This window comes from Abramis brama, assembly GCF_963993115.1.
Source record: "Abramis brama genome assembly, chromosome: 5".
In the NCBI taxonomy this organism is placed as follows: Eukaryota; Metazoa; Chordata; class Actinopteri; order Cypriniformes; family Leuciscidae; genus Abramis; species Abramis brama.
The window spans coordinates 19,969,787-19,993,407 of record NC_139967.1 but is presented as its reverse complement, the minus strand read 5'-3'; the positions used below and the strand labels follow the sequence as shown (position 1 = coordinate 19,993,407).

Genomic DNA, 23,621 nt, shown 5'->3' with positions numbered 1-23,621 from the left:
AAAAAAAGAAAATGAATGTACTAGAAATTTACCAGTAATAAACTGTGATGGAAAATAGAGTGTACATTTGGTGACAACCCAAAGTGTTATGATTCTAACCTGTGCAATTGTCTATTGTTAACTTGCAAAAACAGTATTTCTTCCAGTCTTGACCCTCAGGATTGTTTGTTGACAGATCTTTTATTAATTTTGCCTGAATATTACAGACTATTCAGATAGTGTGCCACACAAGGCTAAATGTTTTTGTCGATATCCTGCAATATAACTGTTCTGGGTGTTAATACATATGATTACATATTTGCATGAAATGTTTCCTAGCATTTTGATAACATCAGTGTTGTCAGTAAATTATTAGTCTGTATCAATATTATCATTATTTTCTTCAACGATGTGTGGTTTTCATTGTTTTGGGGTGTTGTAATCTGTATGATGTTAAATTCTTAATTTATAAATCACGCCATTAACTTTCTCACATCATTTACTTCTAACCTAACACTTTACAATAAGGTTTCATTTGTTAATATTGATTAATGTATTAAATAACATGAACTAACAACGAGCAATACATTTATTACAGTATTAATCTTTGTTAATGGTGGTTAATAAAAATACAGTCATTCAATGTTTGTTCATTTTAGTTCACTGTGCATTAACTAATGCTAACAAATACAACTTTTTAAAAATAATGTATTAGTAAATGTTGAAATAAAAAAATGAACTAAGATTACTAAATACTTTTGAAGTATTGTTCATTCTTACAGTAGTTCATGTTAAAGGAATAGTTCACCCAAAAAATGAAAATTCTGTTATCATTTACTCACCGTCAAGTTGTTACAAACTTGTATGAGTATATATTGAAGAATATGTGTAACCAAATGGTTGGTAGACCCCATTGACTTCCATAGCATTTCCACACTATGGAAGTCAATGGGGCCCATCAACTGTTTGATTACACATATTCTTCAAAATATCTTCTTTTGTGTTCAGAAGAAAGAAATGCATATAGGTTTGGAACAACTTGAAGGTGAGTAAATGATGACAGAATTTTTATTTTTAACTAAAGTATGAAACCTTATTGCAAAGTGTTACCCTAATATGTCTCCACATTATCCTGGTCAACAAGACAATTACAGGATAAGTTTAAAGCTTTCATTTCTTTTAGGTTTACGCATTCATAACTCAAAGGGAATGAACCACATTATTCAAAAGTAATATTTTGAACCTAATAGCTTTAAGTTTGGTGTGAGTTAATGGTAACAAGCAATATTTGGCTTATGCATACTCAGAAATAAATGTATGCATCCAGCATCTATCTGTAATTTATGCATTTGTCAGTAATCTCAGTGCCTAAACAGTAAGTTGGATGGTGTTATGTGTGTATTAAGTTTGAAGTCCAAAGTCTATATTTTTGTGCACTTTCCCAGTATTGAATTCACATGTGTTTGTGCTATATCACAGATGACACTTAATTGATATGAATACGTTTTCTCTGACTGAAAAACAATAATATATGTCTGTCATGAGTAAGCATTTAAATGGATCTGCAACTGCATATAATTAAAATGATAAGAGTATTGCATTAGTTTAACGAGGTTGTAGAGTGAAACATATCATTATACAATTAAGACTTGATTCAGAGAAATATTATACATTACAGAAGGTATTTTTTTATGTGTTATCAGCAAACTCAGACATTCTGACTTGCTTTTTTACACATGAAGGTAATGCTGACATAATGGCACAACCTTTGCGCAAGAAGCAATGATGAAAACCTGTTTCTTTGCAGTTGCATGCATTTGTAATTTTCTGATGTTGTATTGTGTAATGTTAAAGTCAGCCTTTGTTCTCAAAATATGCAACCTATGCTTTTTGATGACAATTTACTGTGATATACAAATTGAGATACTGATTTCAGGACATCAGAAACATATCATGCTTTTGATTTCCAAAGCTCAAGCATGTGACCTGCTGTGCAAATTGTTTTTTACACACTTATAATGATATTATTATTTAACATGGCAATATGTTTTTTTCAATCAGAGTAATAAATGGGTAAGACTCCTAGAATTATATGAAATATAGTTTTATTTTTGTATTTTCCCAATATTTCTTTAATATAAATTAATCTTATTTCACATGGAAAAATTACAGCACATTTACTTAAATGACATCTACTGCATTTGCCTACACAATGGCTGATACACATTGGCAGTTACAAATTAGCTCACATAATTATATTAATGTAGTGATGTAACAGTAATATATACAATGTAAGTAACTTTATATCGCATCAATGTAGCCCTAGAAAACCATCTTGAATCTATGATGTGCCAAAAATGTGCTGATGTTACATTTAAATGTACCATGTGAACAACTGAATTAAAACAGTGGTGCTTCTTCTTTGGTCTTTTCATTATTCAACACATTCTACATTCTTGCATTTGAGAGCGCAAAATCAGATTGTGAGTATCAGAGGCAAGGCATTTGGTCACATTTCCACAAAAATACATGCTTTGGTGGAACAGGTCTGCTATCTTTCTTTTTCTTTTTTTGTATGTGATGCTGGTTACTAAACTCTACTAGACCAGAAAAACTCTTCTTTTTTTTTCAGACGACTAATTTTATCTTTGCTCCAACACGTATCTAATAGGACTTTTCATCACCAGGTCTGTAAATCTAACACATCACAGTCTAGCGTAACATTCATCAGTGAAGACAACGGGAGTTTACCAAGTCCATGCAAGCAAACAGTGCAAAATGTCCCTGCAACAAGCAATCAGGACTAAATTGAAAATGCTTGCCTCATCTGAATTTCAATCTAAACCACAGAAGGCAGACAAAAACAATAGCGTTCAGCCTGAGAACACTCAACTTCTTGATAAAGCAACCAATTATGTTAACTCCTACCTGAGCTCCTTTACAGACACACAAATTACAACTCCATATTATGAAATTAATTGCACTGGATTTTTAATATACATCTATAAAAAAGCTCTTTCTTTCAGCATGCACCTTCATTTCTATTGCTATATAATTCCATACAAATACGTACACTGTTTTCACTTCAAAAAAATTATAAAATGGCTTTGTAACAGTAACAGTTAGAAGCATATTCTTAGGGGGGAAAAAAGCATTAAAAAAGGATTTTTTACAAACTCCATTTCAACCCCATTCATTTTGCTGTGTCACTTTCCAACCACCATTTGGTGGGGGATGGAGAGATGGAGGAAGATCTGGAATAGACAGCAGATATGGAGGAATCTCGATGTTCTCAGTGCATTCTTCCTCTTCTATCTTTAAAACTCTGAAAATAAAAGGAGTAACAGGTTAAACTGCTGAGCTCAAGAGCATGTGTGCGTATTCTCTACCATTGGAACCTATATGCAGGTAATTATGCAAATGAAACAGCTGCAGGCATCTCACTTTAATGTGTCAAGGTGACCTCTAAAACAAGATTGTTCATGTATTTTGAATGCTCTGAAGCACACTTGCACCCAAGCAGCTGGAATTCCTCATACATAAAGATAAGCAACATGTTCAATCATAAAAAGTCTCTCTGTATTTACTATAAAACTGAACACCAAAAAACAGTTTTTCTTTTGTCTAGGAGAATTATTAAATTTTCAAATTAATTATCAAATATATATATTGCGTGGTCCAGTTCAAATTGGTTAGATTTTTTAGGGAAATGAAAGGGATCTCTATCTTTTATTCACTCAATAGCCTACGAAAGTGATACGAATTCATCACAAAAACAAAGCGCAATATATAATTAAAAAAAAAAATGCAACACTGACATATCAGCTATGTCTTTTAAACATTTGGCAAACGTAGCTACAATTACAGCAGAACATTCAAATCAGCGTTGGCGCTGCCCCAGAGAGAGCAGCTGTCATGTATAGGTATGAAATAGCTTTACAAAAAGTAGCATTATTTCTGTGTTACAGTAATTCAAATGATCACAGAAGTACTGAGATAAGTTTATAGTTCATAATCAGATAAACACTGAAGTCTACAGTAGTGATCAAAATAGATTTAAAAAAGTATATATTTTTTTTAAATAATTCATTCAAATAATTATTTATATTTTTTTTAAATAGACTGCAGCAACTAACATTTTGCCATCACCTCTAGCAAATTACGTTATAGCTGACAATTCAGAATCGTGGCAGAATTGTGATCTGTTTTAAACAAAAGAAATGTGATTTTCAATTTCCAGTTCATATGCTAAAAACAGCATAATAACCTCATGTGATGAAACAGGTTGTGAGAAGGAGGGGGAGATCAACTCATTAATACCCTTTAAATTCTGAACATGTTTAGGCAGCAACATGTTTTTTAAAAAACTCAGTGTCTATGGTCACATCCTCAACAAAAAAAAAAGATTTATAAAATGATAAAAACATCACATTTCAACCATTTGAACCATTGTTTAAGAAAAAGGATAAGTTAATATTATATATACATCAAAATTATTTAGATTTTTAGAATGCACATTAGCTTCCTTTACCCTTAAAACTGGATTAACTTTTAAATGTGTTTAATAATTGTTGATTTAACTGAGCATTAAACTGAGAGGTAGCCATCCAAAACATTCTAGGGTCTTCTGTAACCTGAGGACAGGTTCAATGTATTTAAAATGTCTGTGTGACCTGTTCAATTCTGCATGCACCACATAAGCAGATTCTTACACAATGTATCTTAAATTTGGCCAAAATTAAATTAAACGGGTAATTATCTCAATCTGTTGAATGAACATGTCTGTGCCACACACACACAATTCATAAATGTTGTTAATTGATCTTTCATGTGCCTGTTTTTTTGGGGGGTGGAAACATGACATTTGTTTAATTTTATTATAGAAGATGTTATATTTAAAAACATCAAAAAAAAAAAAAAAAAAATCTTTCCAACTAGAGCCCCTCCAGTGAATCTCAGCCGTTTCCAGCCCTGCGTGCGAGGAAGAGAACTGATCATTTGTCAACATCAAACTCAAAATAAATGAGACCTGAGCCCGGATAACCCATCTTAGTGAATGAAACATTAATTGGAAACAAACCAGCCTTTCCAAATCACCATTCTGTTCAGTATCCTGCATTAAGTACTAGGGCTGGGTATTGACACAAATTTCACAATTCGATACAAATTCGATTCACAAGCTTGCAATTCAATTCAATTTCGATTCGATTCAATGTTGATTATTTTGGATATCAGGTACAATACATGGCAAATTTTCTCAAGGAAAACAAATCTCTTAACAAATCCTGTAAACTATGGGAGTCAGTTGTAGCCTACTCGGCTTCATTAGCCTACTATAATATTGAAGGTAAAAATTAACTGTTTTGTATACAAATACTTAAATTAAACTTTTATTTATTTTTATAATACTAAAGTTATATGAAATATAAACATTTAAATGGTGGCTGTCATAAAAACTTGCCAGATTTATTCAAACATGCATTAAATATTGAAGAACATTAAAAATTATAATGAATATGTAATATGGTGCATATATTTAGCAAAATGCTCCTCTCTAGAGTTAATTTTTCTAGCTGACTAACGAGTTTATGGTCACTGGATATGGTTTTTCTGAGGTAAATGTGACGTTACATGACATTGTTTACAAGCTGTTTTACTGGCGTCTTTCCATGGTTGAAACACTGATTGAGCGATTCCATGTGACATGATACGGATTTCGAGAAGTTGTACTCTATCTTTTAACACACTTTCAGATGCTTATTCATGTTTATTTCATGCTGTAACTGGTATTATTAAGGCGGAAGAGAAAATCATGTGCGCTCCAAAACCAAAACGGTTTTCGAAAGAAAATGGACGTAATTTGAAATCTGAGACTTAGTTTCATATCAATAGTAACAAAGCACAAAGATTATTGCCATTTATTGGATGGGATGCACGCTACAATTTTCCATTCATTCATCAACTGAAAACAGGACGACTAATCGATTCTTAAATACCAAGAATATCGGTTCATAAAAATGAGAATCGGTTAAAATCGAGAAATCTATATTTTTTACCCAGCCCTACCTTCCTGATGTCAAAGCAGATCGTTTCTTCTCTCTTCTGGAGAGCCATTCATCAATGCTGCGCTTAGATGATCTACCTTGGTCAGGGTCTTCCTTCCGTCGCTTTTCATCTAGGAAATTACAACAATGTACTCAGTTTAACAAATTGTGGAAATGTATAAGTGTATGTCAACAGCCTGATCAGCACTAAGCATGCCTTCTCGAAAGATCATTGATACACCTAAAAGGCATCAGGAGACTGTAGCACCTCACCATCAATCTTTTGCTCCAGCATCTGCATGTAGCTCTCGGACATGTGTGAAAAACGACAGTTTGGACCAAATACACACTGTCCTGAAAGGCAGTGAGAGAAACAAGCGCACTATCAGGTTCATAAAAGAAAACATATTTAACTAAAGAAGCAACACATCGGTCTACTCTGTCAAATGTCTTACCTGTCTGAATAAACTTTCTGCAGGGTTCCTTTGTCCGCTCTTCATTTAAAACTGTGGCAACATCTGAAAATAAAAATTACAAATTAAAAAAGTGCTTTACCTTAACATAATTGTTCTAAAACCTCCTGCTGCTGTGTGTTGTTTTCTATGAGTGGGTCATTCCTGGTATTCAGAATCAGTGCCTTTTGGCCATCATAAAATGTAGAAATTCAAACTCAGTTTATAAAAGACATTCTCGTGTCGGGTCGGCCCGACAAACCAGACGGGACCCGCGGGTTCGGGTCGAAAATATAATCAAATGACTCGGGTCGGGTCGGACCTCGGGCTTAATCTTTTCCGCTCAGTGAAAAAAAAAACATAGATTAATCATCGCTGCTCTTCACCGTAAAGAAAGTCTGGCTGCTGCGTGCAACGTGCATTATGGAGAGGGGCGGGGGCAGACCTGACGCCGCTGCGTGCACGCCTTTAGCCTGGAGAGAAGAAGATGGAGTTGGTGAAAAGTAAACTTGCCGCAGGTGAATTCACCGTCGCTACTACAGCCTATTTAGATATTTTAAAGTTTATTGTTTCAGTTGTTTGTATTGTTTGTATTATTAAAAGGCGTGAACATTAAAGGTTGGTTTGAATTCGTCTGCCGGTCATGATAAAACGTGTATGAGAAAAAAAAAATCCGAAGCGCGTCGGGCCGCGGGCCGGGTTCGGGCAGATAATTATGTTGATGTGTCGGGTTAGATCGGGTCCGGCCTTTAAAAGCCACGGGCCGGGTCGGGTCGGGTTGTAATTTTCAGGCCCGTTGAGAACTCTAATTCTCGTGTAGTCATGATAGGGTGATGTTGTAAAACATTTGAAAAATGATTTTGGTCAAGCTTGGGTAAATACATTTAACCATTTATTAAACAAAATAAAATAAATGGAAGATCAAAAATGTCCACCCTGTTCGGGACAAATGAACAACAGTTTCAAATACTAATGGATACTAATTTAGTATTATACTAATACTAAAAACTACTTTTTCCATTTAAAAAGATATCAGTTAATAAGTTATCAGAAAATGTGCATATAGTGTGTGAATTGTACCTCTCACAAACACATCATTTTACATTTTTTTCATTTTCAGATTCAAATGCCTAAAAAGCATTTTTGTTTACTTTTTAATATACTGCATTATTGATTCTCCAGTACATTTTCATTGTCACTGAATTATTTGTATTAGTGCAGCAGATTAATGGCATATTTCAAGAGAATCGTTCAAATTGGTATAAAAGCATGAAATTTGGCACAGATACTCTCTAAGGGTCACTTTTTGGGAAAAAGGCGTTGGCCACCCAAAAATTCAACATGCAAAATTCAGACTATTTCTGTCAAATGCTCATTATGTCAATTGTTCAAACAGTGATGTAGGCATAACATTTTGTGAAAATACTCTCTTCAAAAAGCTTTTTGGAAAACGGTGCTTGTCCCTCAAAAATTCAAGTTGGCTACCATTTTTCAAGATGGCTGCCATTTCTCTTGAATCCTTACATCTTTTTTTCAAATGGTGATGCTATCGTGAAATTTGGTACAAATATTCTTCAAGGAACATTATCATAGAAAAAGGTATGTGCCGCTCAAATTCAAGATGGCGACCATTTTCAAGATGGCCACCATTTCTGTCAAAGCTCAATTTAATGTGTTAAGGAAGGTTTTGTTTAATAGAGTGAACATCATTACACAACCAGGGCACGCTGGTGACTTCACTGTTGTGGAACTCAGCATGGGGTTCAGTGTCAGCTGATCTAGTTTTACTTACACTGTAGTTCTTGACTAGTAGTAATAGTATAGCTAAGTTTAGTGTCCCAAATGCTGTCTAACAGCCCCTCATCAATTAGCTAGTAATAGATGTAGTTAGATAGCCGCACCTGAATTGACAGGTTGTGCCAGCGCGGGAGAGCCGAGCCAAGGATAAGCGGGGCAATACATGACTTGTTCATGTATGCTTACCTGGAAGGTGTACAGATCACACGGGACTTAAATGGCACTGGATGAATGATCGGGTAGGTGACCCGTACCTAGTTGTATCCCATACCTGAATGTGTACTATGTCTATGATTGAGGTGGTAAAAGGATAACCCCTCAGTCTTAATCAGACAACAAACCCCCAAAATGGCAAATGAAAATCCCATGTCAGCCAAGAGGCCAACTGATTGGATGAAATGTTGTCTTTGTCAGACAGACACAAAGGAACCCCTCCAATCACCACCTACCCATCATGTTTCTCAACATGATGGCTATAAAATGATTGCCACCAAAATTCCACTCTTTCACAAGATGAACAAAATGCCAATGACCCTGGACCTGGAATGACTGGATGAAGGTGGTATAGAAGCTACTTTGAGAAGGAACCAAGCGAAGTATCACTACAATTGTTGACTTTGGTTCAACAACACAAAGTTACTTCGTGCCCAGAAGCAACAATCCGATGCTCAATGTAGTGAGACAGATGAAGGCCAAACAAAGCATCGCAGAACCATGATGCAGAAAAGTCTAGATGATCAGGTTTGCTTTCTTTGTGATAACATATCTCCTGAATCTGACCTACGTCACGTAATGACACTGCAATGAATGTGCACAAACACTGAATGATGCTAAATTATTGTCTCAACTAAGTGGTGCTGATGCCATTGCACAGGAGCTGAAATACCATCATTTGTGTCTCATTCATCTTTACAACAGAGAGAAACTCCACCTCAGAAGGCTTGAGAAAGAGTCACAGAGTGAAACGATTCAACAAGCCATCTTTCCTATGGCTCTTTCTGAACTGGTCACCTATATTGTTGAAACCAGTCTCAATTCTGATGGTCCTTCCGCCTTCCGTCTCGCAGATACAGTGGGGAGAACAAGTATTTGATACACTGCTGATTTTGCAGGTTTTCCCACTTACAAAGCATGTAGAAGTCTGTAATTTTTATCATAGGTACACTTCAACTGTGAGTGACGGAATCTAAAACAAAAATCCAGAAAATCACATTGTATGATTTTTAAGTAATTAATTTGCATTTTATTGCAAGACATAAGTATTTGATACATCAGAAAAGCAGAACTTAATATTTGGTACAGAAACCTTTGTTTGCAATTACAGAGATCATACATTTCCTGTAGTTCTTGACCAGGTTTGCACACACTGCAGCAGGGATTTTGGCACACTCCTCCATACAGACCTTCTCCAGATCCTTCAGGTTTCGGGGCAGTCGCTGGGCAATACGGACTTTCAGCTCCCTCCAAAGATTTTCTATTGGGTTCAGGTCTGGAGACTGGCTAGGCCACTCCAGGACCTTGAGATGCTTCTTACGGAGCCACTTCTTAGTTGCCCTGGCTGTGTGTTTCGGGTCGTTGTCATGCTGGAAGACCCAGCCACGACCCATCTTCAATGCTCTTACTGAGGGAAGGAGGTTGTTGGCCAAGATCTCACGATACATGGCCCCATCCATCCTCCCCTCAATACAGTGCAGTCGTCCTTTCCCCTTTGCAGAAAAGCATCCCCAAAGAATGATGTTTCCTCCTCCATGCTTCACGGTTGGGATGGTGTTCTTGGGGTTGTACTAATCCTTCTTCCTCCAAACACGGCGAGTGGAGTTTAGACCAAAAAGCTCTATTTTTGTCTCATCAGACCACATGACCTTCTCCCATTCCTCCTCTGGATCATCCAGATGGTCACTGGCAAACTTCAGACAGGCCTGGACATGCGCTGGCTTGAGCAGGGGGACCTTGCGTGCGCTGCAGGATTTTAATCCATGACAGCGTAGTGCGTTACTAATGGTTTTCTTTGAGACTGTGGTCCCAGCTCTCTTCAGGTCATTGACCAGGTCCTGCCGTGTAGTTCTGGGCTGATCCCTCACCTTCCTCATGATCATTGAAGCCCCACGAGATGAGATCTTGCATGGTGCCCCAGGCCGAGGGAGATTGACCGTCATCTTGAACTACTTCCATTTTCTAATAATTGCGCCAACAGTTGTTGCCTTCTCACCAAGCTGCTTGCCTATTGTCCTGTAGCCCATTACACAGCTCTCTGGTCTTGGCCATTGTGGAGAGGTTGGAGTCTGTGGCCAGGTGTCTTTTATACAGGTAACAAGTTCAACAGGTGCAGTTAATACAGGTAATGAGTGGAGAACAGGAGGGCTTCTTAAAGAAAAACTAACAGGTCTGTGAGAGCCAGAATTCTTACTGGTTGGTAGGTGATCAAATACTTATGTCATGCAATAAAATGCAAATTAATTATTTAAAAATCATACAATGTGATTTTCTGGATTGTTTTCGTCTCTCACAGTTGAAGTGTACCTATGATAAAAATTACAGACCTCTACATGCTTTGTAAGTAGGAAAATCTTCAAAATCAGCAGTGTATCAAATACTTGTTCTCCCCACTGTATGTGCAACCTGTACCAGCAGCGTATCCTTTTTCTAACAGTGGCACTTCCTCTCTGTGGACTACACCTTGCCGTGGTGGATAGGCTTGTGTGCTCCAATGAACCTGAGACCTATGCCGGCGGGGATTTTATATCCCTGGCAAGTTTAACTAAGCTGGACAGGTCAAAGGAGAGGAGGCAGACAAAGCAGACATTATGACAATTTGACAGAAATGGTGGCCATCTTGAAAATGGTGGCCATCCTGAATTTTTGAGTGGCACATACCTTTTTCCAAAAGAGTGTTCCTTGAAGAGTATTTCTGCCTAATTTTATGCTTGCATCACCATTTGAGCACTTGAAATAATTAATATTCGACAGGAACGGTGGCCATCTTTAAAAATGGCGGCCATCTTGAATTTTTGAGGGACAAGCATCTTTTTCTATTAACATGTCCTTTAGAGAGTATTTGTATCAAATTTTATGCTTGGATCACTGTTTGAATAATTGATATAAGCATTGAATAGCAATTGAATTTTTGAGTGGCCAACGCCTTTTTCCAAAATAGTGGCCCTTAGTGTGCCAAATTTCATGCTTCTATACCAAAGTGAACGATTTTTTTACTAATCTGCTGCACTATATGTTTTTTGCTGATTTTATGACATAATAATAATAATAATTTTCTATCTCTCACATACAAAAAGGTTACATAATTATTTTAGTTTGAACTGGACTTAGATATGAAACAATATGTAAAACATTGCCAAAGAACTTTAACTACACTACTTCAACTTTAAACATACATTACTTTCACAGTTATGTACACTCTTCAGTGTCCACTCTGTTAGGTCTTCCGAGGGGACATTCTGACCTAAAATCAGCCACTGCACCTCGTCGAAGCAAAAAGAAGCTAACATAGAAAATGTATCTAATAAATAATTGCATGTTTTTTTGCTTAACAGGGTGGACATAATAAGGTTAACCACATCAAATTTGAAAGAGAAAATCGGTAAAACACCTTGATTATAACTGCAAAAATAAATGTAATAATTGAAAAGAATATATTAATTGAATATTATCATAACTGTTGATATACCCAACAATGTAAAAAAGTTATTTGGAAAAAATAGTAAGTGTCTTAATTATGAAATTGGGACACACGGGCCTGGGAACATATGAAAAATTGTGATATATGGTGGTTCAAAATCCTGTAAAATGTCTTCAATTATTTTTTTAATAATGCTTAGAATTCAAATTGTGTTATTTATGACTAAGACAGGTTTAAAGTTTATATTGTTCAACATTTTAAGGCAGTAAGTTTAGACTGGGGATACAAAAGGCACCGAATCCCAGGAATGCCCCGAGTAAGTTACCTCTGAAGTTGTCAAACCAGGCTTTCTTCGCCCGGTGGTGCTGCACGCCGAACAGGTGCTTCTTTCTGTTGTGTAGGTTGTCCTGAAAGCTGCGGTCACAGTAGTCGCAGTAATACCTCTTCCCCATTGTTCTCAATGCAGGAAAGACTACAAATCAGACCTAAATTAAAATAATAAACTTAATGTTAATTAAGTAAAAATAAATATATATCAATATGAATTTTCGATGTTGTCTTCGATTTAACACGTTACTTCTGTCAGCCAGCTCAATATGGCGGCAATAATAACATACTTCTTCTTCGTCTTCTTCTTCTTATGTCTTACCAACTTATTAGGTGCTTTACCGCCACCTACTGAAAGGGAGTGTGGATCAGAAGATTTGGCGGAATGTAGGGGAATAAAAATAAAAAAAAATAATAAAAAAAAAAAAAAATATATATATATATATATATAAACTGTATATGTATTTTCCTCAATGCTGTTCCCAAGGATGTTTTTTTAAAGTGAAGTTTAGTTTTAATTTTTCTAGTACTTCTTTTAATTCCTTCTTCTTTTCCTTTTCATATAGGCTACATAACAATCCATCATCGCATGTTGGACATATTCTGGTTGATTGCAATGTAAACACATTCCATTTATATGTCTACCTAATAGATGAAGTGTCTTGTTGAGCCCTGTATGTCCTATTCTGAGACGAGTGATAGGCTAATCCTTTCTTCACTTTGCTTTTTACTCATCTCTCTTTTCATGCCAACACAGCTATACAAATGTCTTCCTGTATCACTAATATCCCAATATTCCTGCCATATTTTGTTTGATCTTTTATGATTGCTTTAGCCTCAGTTTTACTTAATGCAATCTGCAAATCTACTGTTGGTGATTTAAGAGATTGTTTAGCCACTTCTTCATTTCCTTTCACACCAACATGTGCAGCAACCCAAACAAACCATAGACTCAACCCTTTATTATGTAATCTGTATACTGTTTGATATATTTCAATTAGCATATCAGGCCTGCATGATTTCCCTGATTTTATGCTTGTGAGTGCAGACAAACTATCAGATGCAACTAAAACATTTTTTTGGTTATATTCTCATATTCCAATAGCCTAATGGCTACCAGTTCTACTGTATAAACTAACTGAAAGATTATCTGTTGTTCTTTTCTTGATATATTTTACACATTGTGGGATGTACACTGCAGCACCCGTATGTCCATTTTTAGGGTTCTTTGAACCATCTGTGAATATTTTATTACTAAAATTACTAATAACATGCTGGCTGCGCAGACTCAGAATTAAGCGACGTATTTAGCGCCCTCTAGCGGACAAACGCCTTCTTCTTCTTCTTCTTCTAATGATGTTATATGGGCGGTTGGCAAACCAACTTTCGGTGCATTACCGCCACCAACTGGACTGGAGTGTGGAGCACTAAAATAAATTCAATTCAATTAAATAAATAAAAATACATAACACTAAATTATGCAGTCTAATCCTATTTCTTTAATATATTTTATAATAGCTCTATATATTTTAGATTGTTCTGCATGCTCTCTCAAAAGGCTTTTCATATTAAATGATCATGTAATGTAGCCTAAATCACCACCCATGTTTCTTACTTCCTTAATATGTTTTAACCTTTCTTTTTCACATTCTGTCTGATCACAATAATTCACTGACCCGTTTCATGTTTTCCTATTTTAAACATTGAATGATTTAGTATAGTATGCCCTATTCGAATCAGTCAAACGCCTCATTCCACATTTACATTTGAGACTGAATTTTGTTTGAAAAGTCAACAATTGTTGGCGTATTTTAGTTATCAACTAATAATGTGCAGACTATCTTGATTTCATGTGTATATGTCTGTGTCTGTCAAAAAAGCTCCATAAACAGAATGGAAGCATGTAAAAAAATATGTCATAATAGACATATAACTAGCTAGGCAAGGCAAGGCAAGGCAAGTTTATTTATATAGCACATTTCATACACAATGGTAATTCAAAGTGCTTTACATACTATTAAAAATAATCAGAAGAAATAAGAATATACAAAACAGTTTAAAATAAAGAAACAAGAAAGAACTAAAAATAATTAAAACAGTTTAGAATAAAGAACAGTTTAAAATAAAGAAACGAGAAAGAACTAAAAATAATTAAAACAGTTTAGAATAAAGACTAAAATAAGACACAGTATAAACAGTCGGACAAACAGTGACACAGTGCTCATTCATTAAATGCAAAGTTAAACAGATGTGTTTTGAGTCTGGATTTGAATGTGACTAATGTAGGAGCACATCTGATCTCCTCTGGAAGCTGGTTCCAGCTGCGGCTGGCATAATAGCTAAAAGCAGACTCTCCTTGCTTAGAGTAAACTCTTGGAACTTCTAGCTGATGTGATCCTAATGATCTGAGTAATCTGTTGGGTTTGTATTCCGTGAGCATATCTGCAATGTATTGAGGTCCTAGGCCATTGAATGATTTATATACTAGTAATAATACTTTAAAATCAATCCTATAAGTAACTGGCAGCCAGTGTAATGACCTGAGGACTGGTGTGATATGATCATATTTTCTGGTTCTGCTAAGTAAAGCTTCTGCATATCTGCATATTTAGGTCTGTAATTAATGTATTCAAAAGAACACTCTGTCTGTGCCATATGATCACAGGATGTGAAATACTCAGCAAAAGTTATTTGCATTATGTTGCATTATATTATTTCATTAATAAAAGAAAAAAAAGGAAAAGTACATTACTGGTTAGTTGAACAATTTTGCCCGCGTGCTTTCCACCGGTTACAGTTTGCGACCAAGAATTGAACAAATACTTATATCACACATAACATTTTAAAAGCGTTTTAATGAAAACTATTTCATTCCAGATACATTTTACATGAGTAAAACACATGTGCTTACTGGGCATAATTTGGGTTTAAATGAGTTAACTTAAAGCTAAACTTCAGTCGACAAAAAAATCTGCACTGTGGAGAAGGTGAAATATAGCTATTTAGATGTTACTTAAAGGGATAGTTCACCCAAAAAGGAAAATTCTGTCATCACTTGCTCATTTTGTTCCAAACCTGTATGAGTTTCTTTCATCTGTTGAACACAAAATATGATAGTTTGAAGAATGTCAGTAACCAAACAGTTGATGGGTCCCATTGACTTCTATAGTGTTGTTTTTCCTACTATGGAAGTCAATGGGGCCCAGCAACTGTCCGGTTAAAAACGTTCTTTAAAATATATTATTTTTGTGTTCAACAACTTATTCTGTGTTCAGCAGAAGAAAGAAATTCATACAGGTTTGGAACAACTTGAGGGTGAGTAAATAATGACAACCGGTGCGTCCCAATTCGCATACTATCCGTCCTAAATAGTATTCGAAAATAGAATTAATACGTCCCAAATCGTAGTATGTTGGACGAGGATTCGGTTAGAACTACAAACACGAATGAAAAGTGTTAAAAAACTACAGACATAACGCGCAAGTCCGGCGGTTATGTAGAGAGGTTTAGATAAAGGGGTTTGAGTGATTAAAGGAGAACTCCGGTCAATTTTAACATTGAGCTAATTTTTTTGTAAATTTGGAGTGCTGTCAATACAGAGAACAACGACAAAAATCGGTGTTGCCTACACCGTGTTATCCTCTTTTTAAAATTTGCACCCTGTAGACTTCAATGGGGCAAGTTTTAAACCTGCTTTTAGCCTCTTAACATCCTTGATGTGTCATTACAAGTGCACAGCCATGTGAGTGATTCCTTCAGAGTGAACACGGGTGAATCTGACTGCAGTAGATGTGAAAGATATGAATAAAAATGATGTTATTTCAGCCAGCGCTCATACCTGTATTTATTTCCTTTTCAGTCGAAGTCCATAGTAATCGATTGTCGAGTTCACGCGCATAGGTTTAGTTACCTATGATCACGCACGTGAACTCGACACGTCAACTTACTCTGAAGGAATCACTCACATTGGCTGTGCACTTGTAATGACACATCAAGGATGTTAAGAGGCTAAAAGCAGGTTTAAAACTTGCCCCATTGAAGTCAACAGGGTGCAAATTTTAAAAAGAGGATAACATGGTGTAGGCAACATCGATTTTTGTTGTTGTTCTCTGTATTGACAGCACTCCAAATTTACAAAAAAATGAGCTCAATGTTAAAATTGACCGGAGTTCTCCTTTAATTATCAGTATCTAACCTGACGAAAATGTATTTATTTAGTGTTGTCCACATTATATTGCATCTGCAGCGGCATTGTGAACTTTTGTAAAGATACGTTTAGCCATTAAATGCATCATTATATTCAAATTGCAAACACATGAGGAGTCTCCACATGAAAGACCCACGACTGGCAGATGAACGTGCAACTACATTTCTCTCTGAAACAGTAAGAAATTAAATTAGATCGAATGGAGGATTTTAACTGTGACAAGATGATTGACAGGGCAGTTTACGGTGACAGGACGCACGCGACAGATCTGTCCGTTAAAGATCACGAAGTAGTTTGTCCCAAAGCTTGCCTACTCTTTTGCTACACACTCAAAAGTATGTACTTTTTCTTAACAAAATGAGTACATACTTTTAGGGCGTAGTATAAGTAGGCGAATTGAGACGCAGCAAACATTTTCATTTTTGGGTGAACTATCCCTTTAAGGGATTCACTTTCATCGCGTGGGGAAAAAAATGCAAAGAAAGTGAATGATGACTTTGGCTGTGGAAAAAAAGACGTAAAGAAAGTGAATATTGGTTGTCCTTAATATTAACAGAGTAAATATTAAAGAGTAAATATTGACATGATATTGGGTGAACTGTTCCTTTAACTGTAAAATCACTTCACACACTCCTACTCAGCAGGTGGCAGTAGAACTCAAGCTTTGCTATCACACCTTTCATATTAAATATGCAGCTCTGCATCATCGGTATACACTGAAACAGCTCATGTGCTGGTGTGTGGCGGTATAATACGGTGAACGCAACCCACTTTGACTAATCTATTCGTCCATCTTTGGATGTATTTTTAAATGTGGTGTCTCTGACGTCGACTATAACCAGAGACTGAAATCTCCCATCGGAGCACAGACGCTGTTACAGCACACGGGACCGCTGGTGAGTGACACTGGCCCCGATGGCCAAGAACACGCTGTCTTCGCGCTTCAGAAAGGTGGACATTGATGAATTCGACGAGAATAAATTCGTGGACGATCACGATGAGGCTGCAGACCAGCAAGGACCTGATGCGGCGGAAGTCGACAACCTTATCAGGCAATATCCTTTGATATGAGCGCAACGTTTTTGGGGATTGAGGCATGAACGTGAAGCCCGTGTGACATGAGCGCGCGCCTCGCTCGGTACAGTACTAGGGCATGATGACGTGATGATTGTGCTGCCTTGTTTACAACATTTTAACATCGCGTTGTTTTGTGTTCATTTAAGCTGCAACGACACAATTGTTATAGTTTATAAGTTATAAGTATAAAATGCATCATGGTTTCCATAAAAATATCAAGCAGCACAGCTGTTTTTAACATTGATAATTGTAAGAAATGTTTCTTAAGCACCAAAGCAGCATTTTAGAATAATTATAGTTTACGACGTAATATTATAGATGAAAGTTAACTTTATAGCTGATAGAATTAATTTAATTCAAAATGCTGGCTAGCGAAATTAATATATATATTTACTCTTTGGATAGGCCAGTGAAACGAATGTCGTGTCATTTTTAAAAGGTTTTAAAGTTAGTGAAAGCATGTTTTATGCCTGGTAACAACTATAAATTTCCAAAGGTCAGTTGCTCAATAAGGAAAGATGCAAACAAACAATACATTAACTTTTTTGAGTAGTCATCTGTGAGGGGGATCAGTTAATGTTAACAGTAACGTTACATTAAAATCCATAAGTTACTTATTTTAATTGGAACTGTTTTTCCACTGGTTACATAATGTGACCACTGACATGTTTATGTGTCCTTTTTATGAGACTGAGCAATCATAATTTTACACAATTTTTTTTATGACATTTCAAATACCTTTTATGGAGCTTTAACAGACAGACATTATCTTTTAGAGACGTAAATTGGAAGTAACCGCTCGGGTCATGTGAATGTTTACAACAGGCATGTAAAAATGAAATTATTTACACTTGAGAACTCTGTATAAAATATATCAGAAACTCTTTTTAACCCTTAAAACTCAAAATATCCTTTGATTTCAAATGTAACCAATAGGATAAAAATAGTTAATTTGCATTCAACACTTGATGGGTAGCGTAGCATATGTTTTTAGAAGCAGTGAAATGGTTCTCAAGTGGCTTGTGTTTCAAAATTTAATTCAACTGACTGAATATCAACTTTTATTTTATATAATATAATGTATTCTTGTATTAATTTATTCAGCTGTTGAGAACAAGAGCAGTCTGACATTTCAGATACATCATTCTGTCACAGTGTTCCAATTAGGCTAGACCGTGCTCATCATAATAGGCATTTGAAGCAAACAGTCGTCTGCATTGTGTCACTGTAAATAAACCTGTTAAGGAGGGTTGTGAATCCACACGCTATTGTCACGTTGCCATTTGTTTCCTTGTACTGTATAGGCTGAGGTATACAATGGTGTGATTGTCTCTGTGATCTTCCTGTTTGTTTGTGATCTCCATGGTGCCAGTTTTGCTCACAGGTGAAATGTGCCTGAACATGATCTCCTCTAGTTTTTGGATGAAAAGTTGTTGCCAATAATGTGATAATTCATTCTGCTGTTACTACCCTCTCTGAGCTGTCTAAAGGGTTGGGATTTGGCCCTGGCAGGATGTGAAATGAAATTTGGCTGCCATATCTGAGGCCCGTCAACTCGTGGCTTCTCCCCTCATTGTGCCAGTGCCCTGAGACCTCTTGATTTGCATCAGGCTTCCTCTTCCTCTCTGCTCTACCATGGTACCTGGTTTAGTAAGTTCCTGCTGATGTTATCTTGAGTTGATTTGGTGAAACAGCTGAAACCTGTGAGACTTGAATCTTTTATGCAGAGTTTACTCTCACATGCCACAACTAGGAGATTCACTGTTCCAGTGTTTCCCACTTAAAGTCTCAAACCTGTAATAAGCACTCATTAACCTTTTCTATGGACAGTAGAGTATCATGTGAAGGTCCTCTAATGTGAGACCTTCAGGCTAGATGTGCAGCTTTTGAGTGGGATGGTCTGTCTGACTGGTGGGCATCAGTATCTGACTTGTTTCGCAGCGCAGATTCTGTGCAGTGGGGCAGAATGCAAAAAGCTTGATCTTGCTGAACTGCAAGATGTTATTATAGAGCGCTGAGCCGCACTTGAAAAACAAGAGGTCCCAAAGGAACCTTACATGCTCCCTGTTGAGTTTGTTGGCGTTTTGAATGAATCCCTGGCAGTACGTGCTTTTACCACACTCTTGATGCGGGGTAGAAAGGGGGTTAAAAAAGAAAAAATATAAATGTATTTATAAAAAACTATTTCACTATTACGCATTGTGAAACATTATTACAATTTAATGACTGTTTTCCATTTTAATATATTTCAAAATGTAATTTATTCCTGTGATGGAAAAGTTGAATTTCCAGCATCGTTACTCCCGTCTTCAGTGTCACATGATCATTGTCACATGTCACAGAAATCATTCTGATATGCAAATTTTCTGCTCGAGAAGAATTTACCATTATTAACGATTCTGAAAAGTTGTGCTGCTTCATTTTTGTGAAAACCATGATACACTTTTTTCTTTTTCTTTTTAGGATTCTAAAATAACAGCATTTATTCGAAATATAAATATTTTGTAATATTATAAATGTCTTTAATGTCACTTTTGACCAATTTAATGCATCCTTGCTGAATAAAATCATTCATTTCTTACTGACCCCAAACTTTTAATGGATGGATCATGTTCCGGAGTGGAGTGTTTATTAGATGTTTTTGAATTCTCATTTATGGTTCTCTGAGACTGGTTATTTTGTGTGTTCGGTTGTCTTTAAGCAGTAAATGTTAGGGTATCTCTGACAACTTAATTCAAAACATGTGGACAGATCCATCTGGTAAAATCTTTCATGGTGTTTGTCGTGAAAACGTGACTTCCTTTTATGTCTTATTTTAATTAATGTCTTTATTTTGTTTCTGAATAGTTGAGAGTGAAATGTTAACACTCAACACACAAACACTCAAAAACAATGCTTTAATTTAGAAAAGAAATGCGGTGATGGATATGTAATTCCAAACTTAAGTGGAACGTCCTCAGCACAGCAAGAGAAAAGGACATCTGGGGACAAGAAGTTCCCAGATGAAGAAGAAAATATTCTGGAACACAAGGGCGCTGAAGACGAGTGGCTTGAGACTCAAGAGTGTTCTGTTTTGCTTCTATTTTGAGGCTTTCTATTTTTATTATTGAGTTCACAGCATCTAAAATTGGAATAGTTAGATTAAAAGTTGATATTAATTCATTTAGAGACTGAAATTAAACTAGAGATAGCCGTCTATCTCTCATATTAATGCACTGTGTCATTCACAGTTGTTGGAGAATGTAGTGGCAAGCTGCTTCAGCGTACCAGACAATCAATCATCCGTGTTCCTGAGAGTTTAGTCCCGTCTAAAAGAATCATTTGTTTTGAGAAATTCCTTAGGGTTCAGCTTGAGTGTGCGTGCATATGTTTGTGACATCTTCATCTGAGAAACCTAGTTCCCCCTAGTCAGCTTATGCAACATTTAAAGCTTCATTTTTTAATTTACTGTATGATTAGAGCTAAGGCTATTGATTGTCTTCCTTAACCAGCTCTAATGCACAGGGGACATGATGGCAGCCCTTCATATTGCTCTTAGGAACCCTCCAATCAACAGCAAGAACCCTGCAATAAAGGTACAGACAGTTTTAACAAAAACTTAATTTTACAATGAAGTATATAGGGCACAGTTTCTTGAAATACGCCATCTTTTCTGTCTTTCATTCCCAGGAAAGAGCTCAGACTGTGGTATTGAAGGTTCTGACATCATTTAGGGGCAGCGATATAGAGCCCGCTGTTAAATCTCTCGACAAGAATGGAGTCGATCTTCTTATGAAGTATATCTACAAAGGCTTTGAGAGACCCGTAGAAAATAGCAGTGCCATATTGCTGCAGTGGCATGAAAAGGTAAACCCAAGAATTTTGTTCACTCAATTTGTCATGTTTCAGTCAGTAGTTCACAATGTAGGTACAAAACCATCAGATATGTAATACACATTTTTAGTGGGCTATATATATAACATGAATAAAACGTAACTTTAATGTGGGATGCATGTTTTTTTTTTTTCCCTATCTTTTATAACAGGCATTTGCCATTGGAGGACTAGGCTCTATTGTTCGAGTTCTGACAGCCAGGAAGACTGTATGACTACCTGAGCAGACCTGGAAACAATGTCGCTAAGAGACGCAGAGGACATGAGGCAGGTTTGCCTGTTACTTAAAGGAAAGAACAAGAGACCATCGTTTTGAATGCTACTGCCCTGATGAAGAAAACAACAAAAAAAACTGTAAACGGTAGAGAAACAACAAAGCACTTGTTTCAAACTGAAAAAAATATGCTTGTGTAAAAGTGAAGCAACGTTCATATGTCAATATATCATAAATTATTCTATGATATACTGGCATCAAAAAAAAAGATTTCAATCCGACATGGTTTTTTGAGGGAAAAAATGGAAAACAAAACAATCCCGGTGTACGTGCTATAAGTAACATGAGGTGAATAAAGATCAGGTGAGTGTGAGCATCAAAAGCGAGTCAGTACATATGAGGCTGTTATTTGATTAGTAAGATTTAATCCGTTTTATTTTCTTATTTTAATTCACATCTTTGTCCCATACTCCTTTGTTTTGTTTTTGTGCATAAATTTAATAATGGAACCAGTGATGTACACCAAAGGGGTAGAGTGGGGATCATTGTAAAGTGCCTGCTACAATAAAGTAAATGGATCTCCTTTATGTTGTCATCTGCGTTTGATTTCATTTTAATGTATGATTTATATAGAGTATGAACATAACTTACCTCATCGGCCACATAATAAAATGGTAATACTGTACAACAGACTTGTCTACTTGTGTGACCTACAGAAGCAGGAAGGGCAGGGTAATTAAGATGCATATCAGGAAAAGAAGATAAAGGGATCTTCAAAGAATTCTGAAGGATGTAATACTGATAACTTCTATCATGCCAAGACCAGAGCCCCAGGGATATCATTCATGGAACAGAGTGCTGTAATCTCACTGCTGGGCGGCACAAGGACCAGGAGCTGTATTCATCTATAAATGTCAAATGGTTTTTCACGTGTATGGGCTGAATCGAATATTTCACAACAGTCTTAATTAGGGATGCACTGATTTTAAAATTTTGTTACAACCAATAACTGATAAATGGTCTATTAAATTATACAGTATTTTGTCTAAATAAAATACTGAATGTAATTTAAATGCTACAAGTGAATCACAACATTTATTGGATATTGGATTTTAAATGAATATTAATTCTGAGATTTGATTAAGAATTCAAGCGTTAAATTATTAGTGTTTTAGAGATGTTAAGTAAATGATAATCCAATCCCTCCAATCCCCCCTTCCCAATTAAACCTATAGTTTAGATTATGTTGATCTAAAATATCATGATACCTATTCTTAATCATTTCTGTATCAGTTGTTTTAGTGCACATTTACTCATAGAATGTATTAAGGAACACCAAAAATTAAGCAAAACGGTCATAAACTTTTTAATATTCTTAAATAGCATTCTTAAAAACAAAAAGCTTGCATGTTTTGGTTTCATCACTGTTTTTTTTTCTCTGCATTTAACAACAAACATCAAATATAATTTGGCAACAGATAAGACAAAACAGTTAAGTGATTAAAAACACATGACAATTGGACAATGCAAGTATGTTCAACTAGCAACTCTAGAACCCCTTAACTTATAAAGAAAGAGTATTCTGACCATTACATCACTTTTGAAAATGTTCCCTCCCACAACAGTAGGAACTGGTAGAAATCACCATTACTACACCTTAGATCTGGCCCCATGTTGACAATAGAAAACAAATGCAGTTGATTTTCTTTCTGTTCCTTCCAATCATGGCTGCTAATGCATTTACAGCATTCATTAAAATGGTGCAAGGGGCATCAACATTTAACAGATCTGCTAAATAACATGCATCTACTACAGAAATGTGGGCAATTGGTAAGAAAACACTTAAATAAATAAAAAAAGGGGTATTGCATTTTCCCCTAAATCGTAAGTTGGTAGGTTTCTGCTGTGGTACATTTCACATATAAGTGCTTAAAGTCCGTATTCACCCCTGTGCTCTCAGATGAATGGTGTGATGTGAATACAGCACTATCCCAGGACAGTCTGAGCGAGAACTTACA

At 36.1% G+C, this 23,621-nt stretch overlaps 2 protein-coding genes across 4 annotated transcripts; one reads left to right on the top strand and one right to left on the bottom strand.

The window, feature by feature from the left end:
* Window positions 1-2,069: 2,069 nt before the first annotated feature.
* zmat5 (zinc finger, matrin-type 5) lies at window positions 2,070-12,559 on the bottom strand. Of its 3 annotated transcripts, none has more exons than XM_084113233.1 (6): window positions 12,524-12,559; window positions 12,232-12,391; window positions 6,479-6,541; window positions 6,297-6,377; window positions 6,046-6,154; window positions 2,070-3,304 (listed from the first exon to the last, which is right to left on the bottom strand). In XM_084113233.1, exons 2-6 carry the CDS (start codon window positions 12,356-12,358, stop codon window positions 3,163-3,165), a joined length of 522 nt encoding a protein of 173 aa, XP_083969359.1. In that variant the 5' UTR covers window positions 12,359-12,391; window positions 12,524-12,559; the 3' UTR covers window positions 2,070-3,162. The 3 variants fall into 3 exon arrangements, with proteins under 3 accessions (XP_083969359.1, XP_083969358.1, XP_083969357.1); XM_084113232.1 differs by having other exon boundaries at window positions 12,484-12,551; XM_084113231.1 differs by having other exon boundaries at window positions 12,232-12,546.
* A 4,544-nt stretch (window positions 12,560-17,103) lies between these two features.
* arpc5lb (actin related protein 2/3 complex, subunit 5-like, b) lies at window positions 17,104-22,190 on the top strand. Its single transcript, XM_084113567.1, has 4 exons — window positions 17,104-17,496; window positions 21,021-21,092; window positions 21,187-21,363; window positions 21,542-22,190. The coding sequence occupies exons 1-4, from the start codon at window positions 17,356-17,358 to the stop codon at window positions 21,602-21,604; spliced, it is 453 nt and encodes a 150-aa protein (XP_083969693.1). The 5' UTR covers window positions 17,104-17,355; the 3' UTR covers window positions 21,605-22,190.
* Window positions 22,191-23,621: the final 1,431 nt, after the last annotated feature.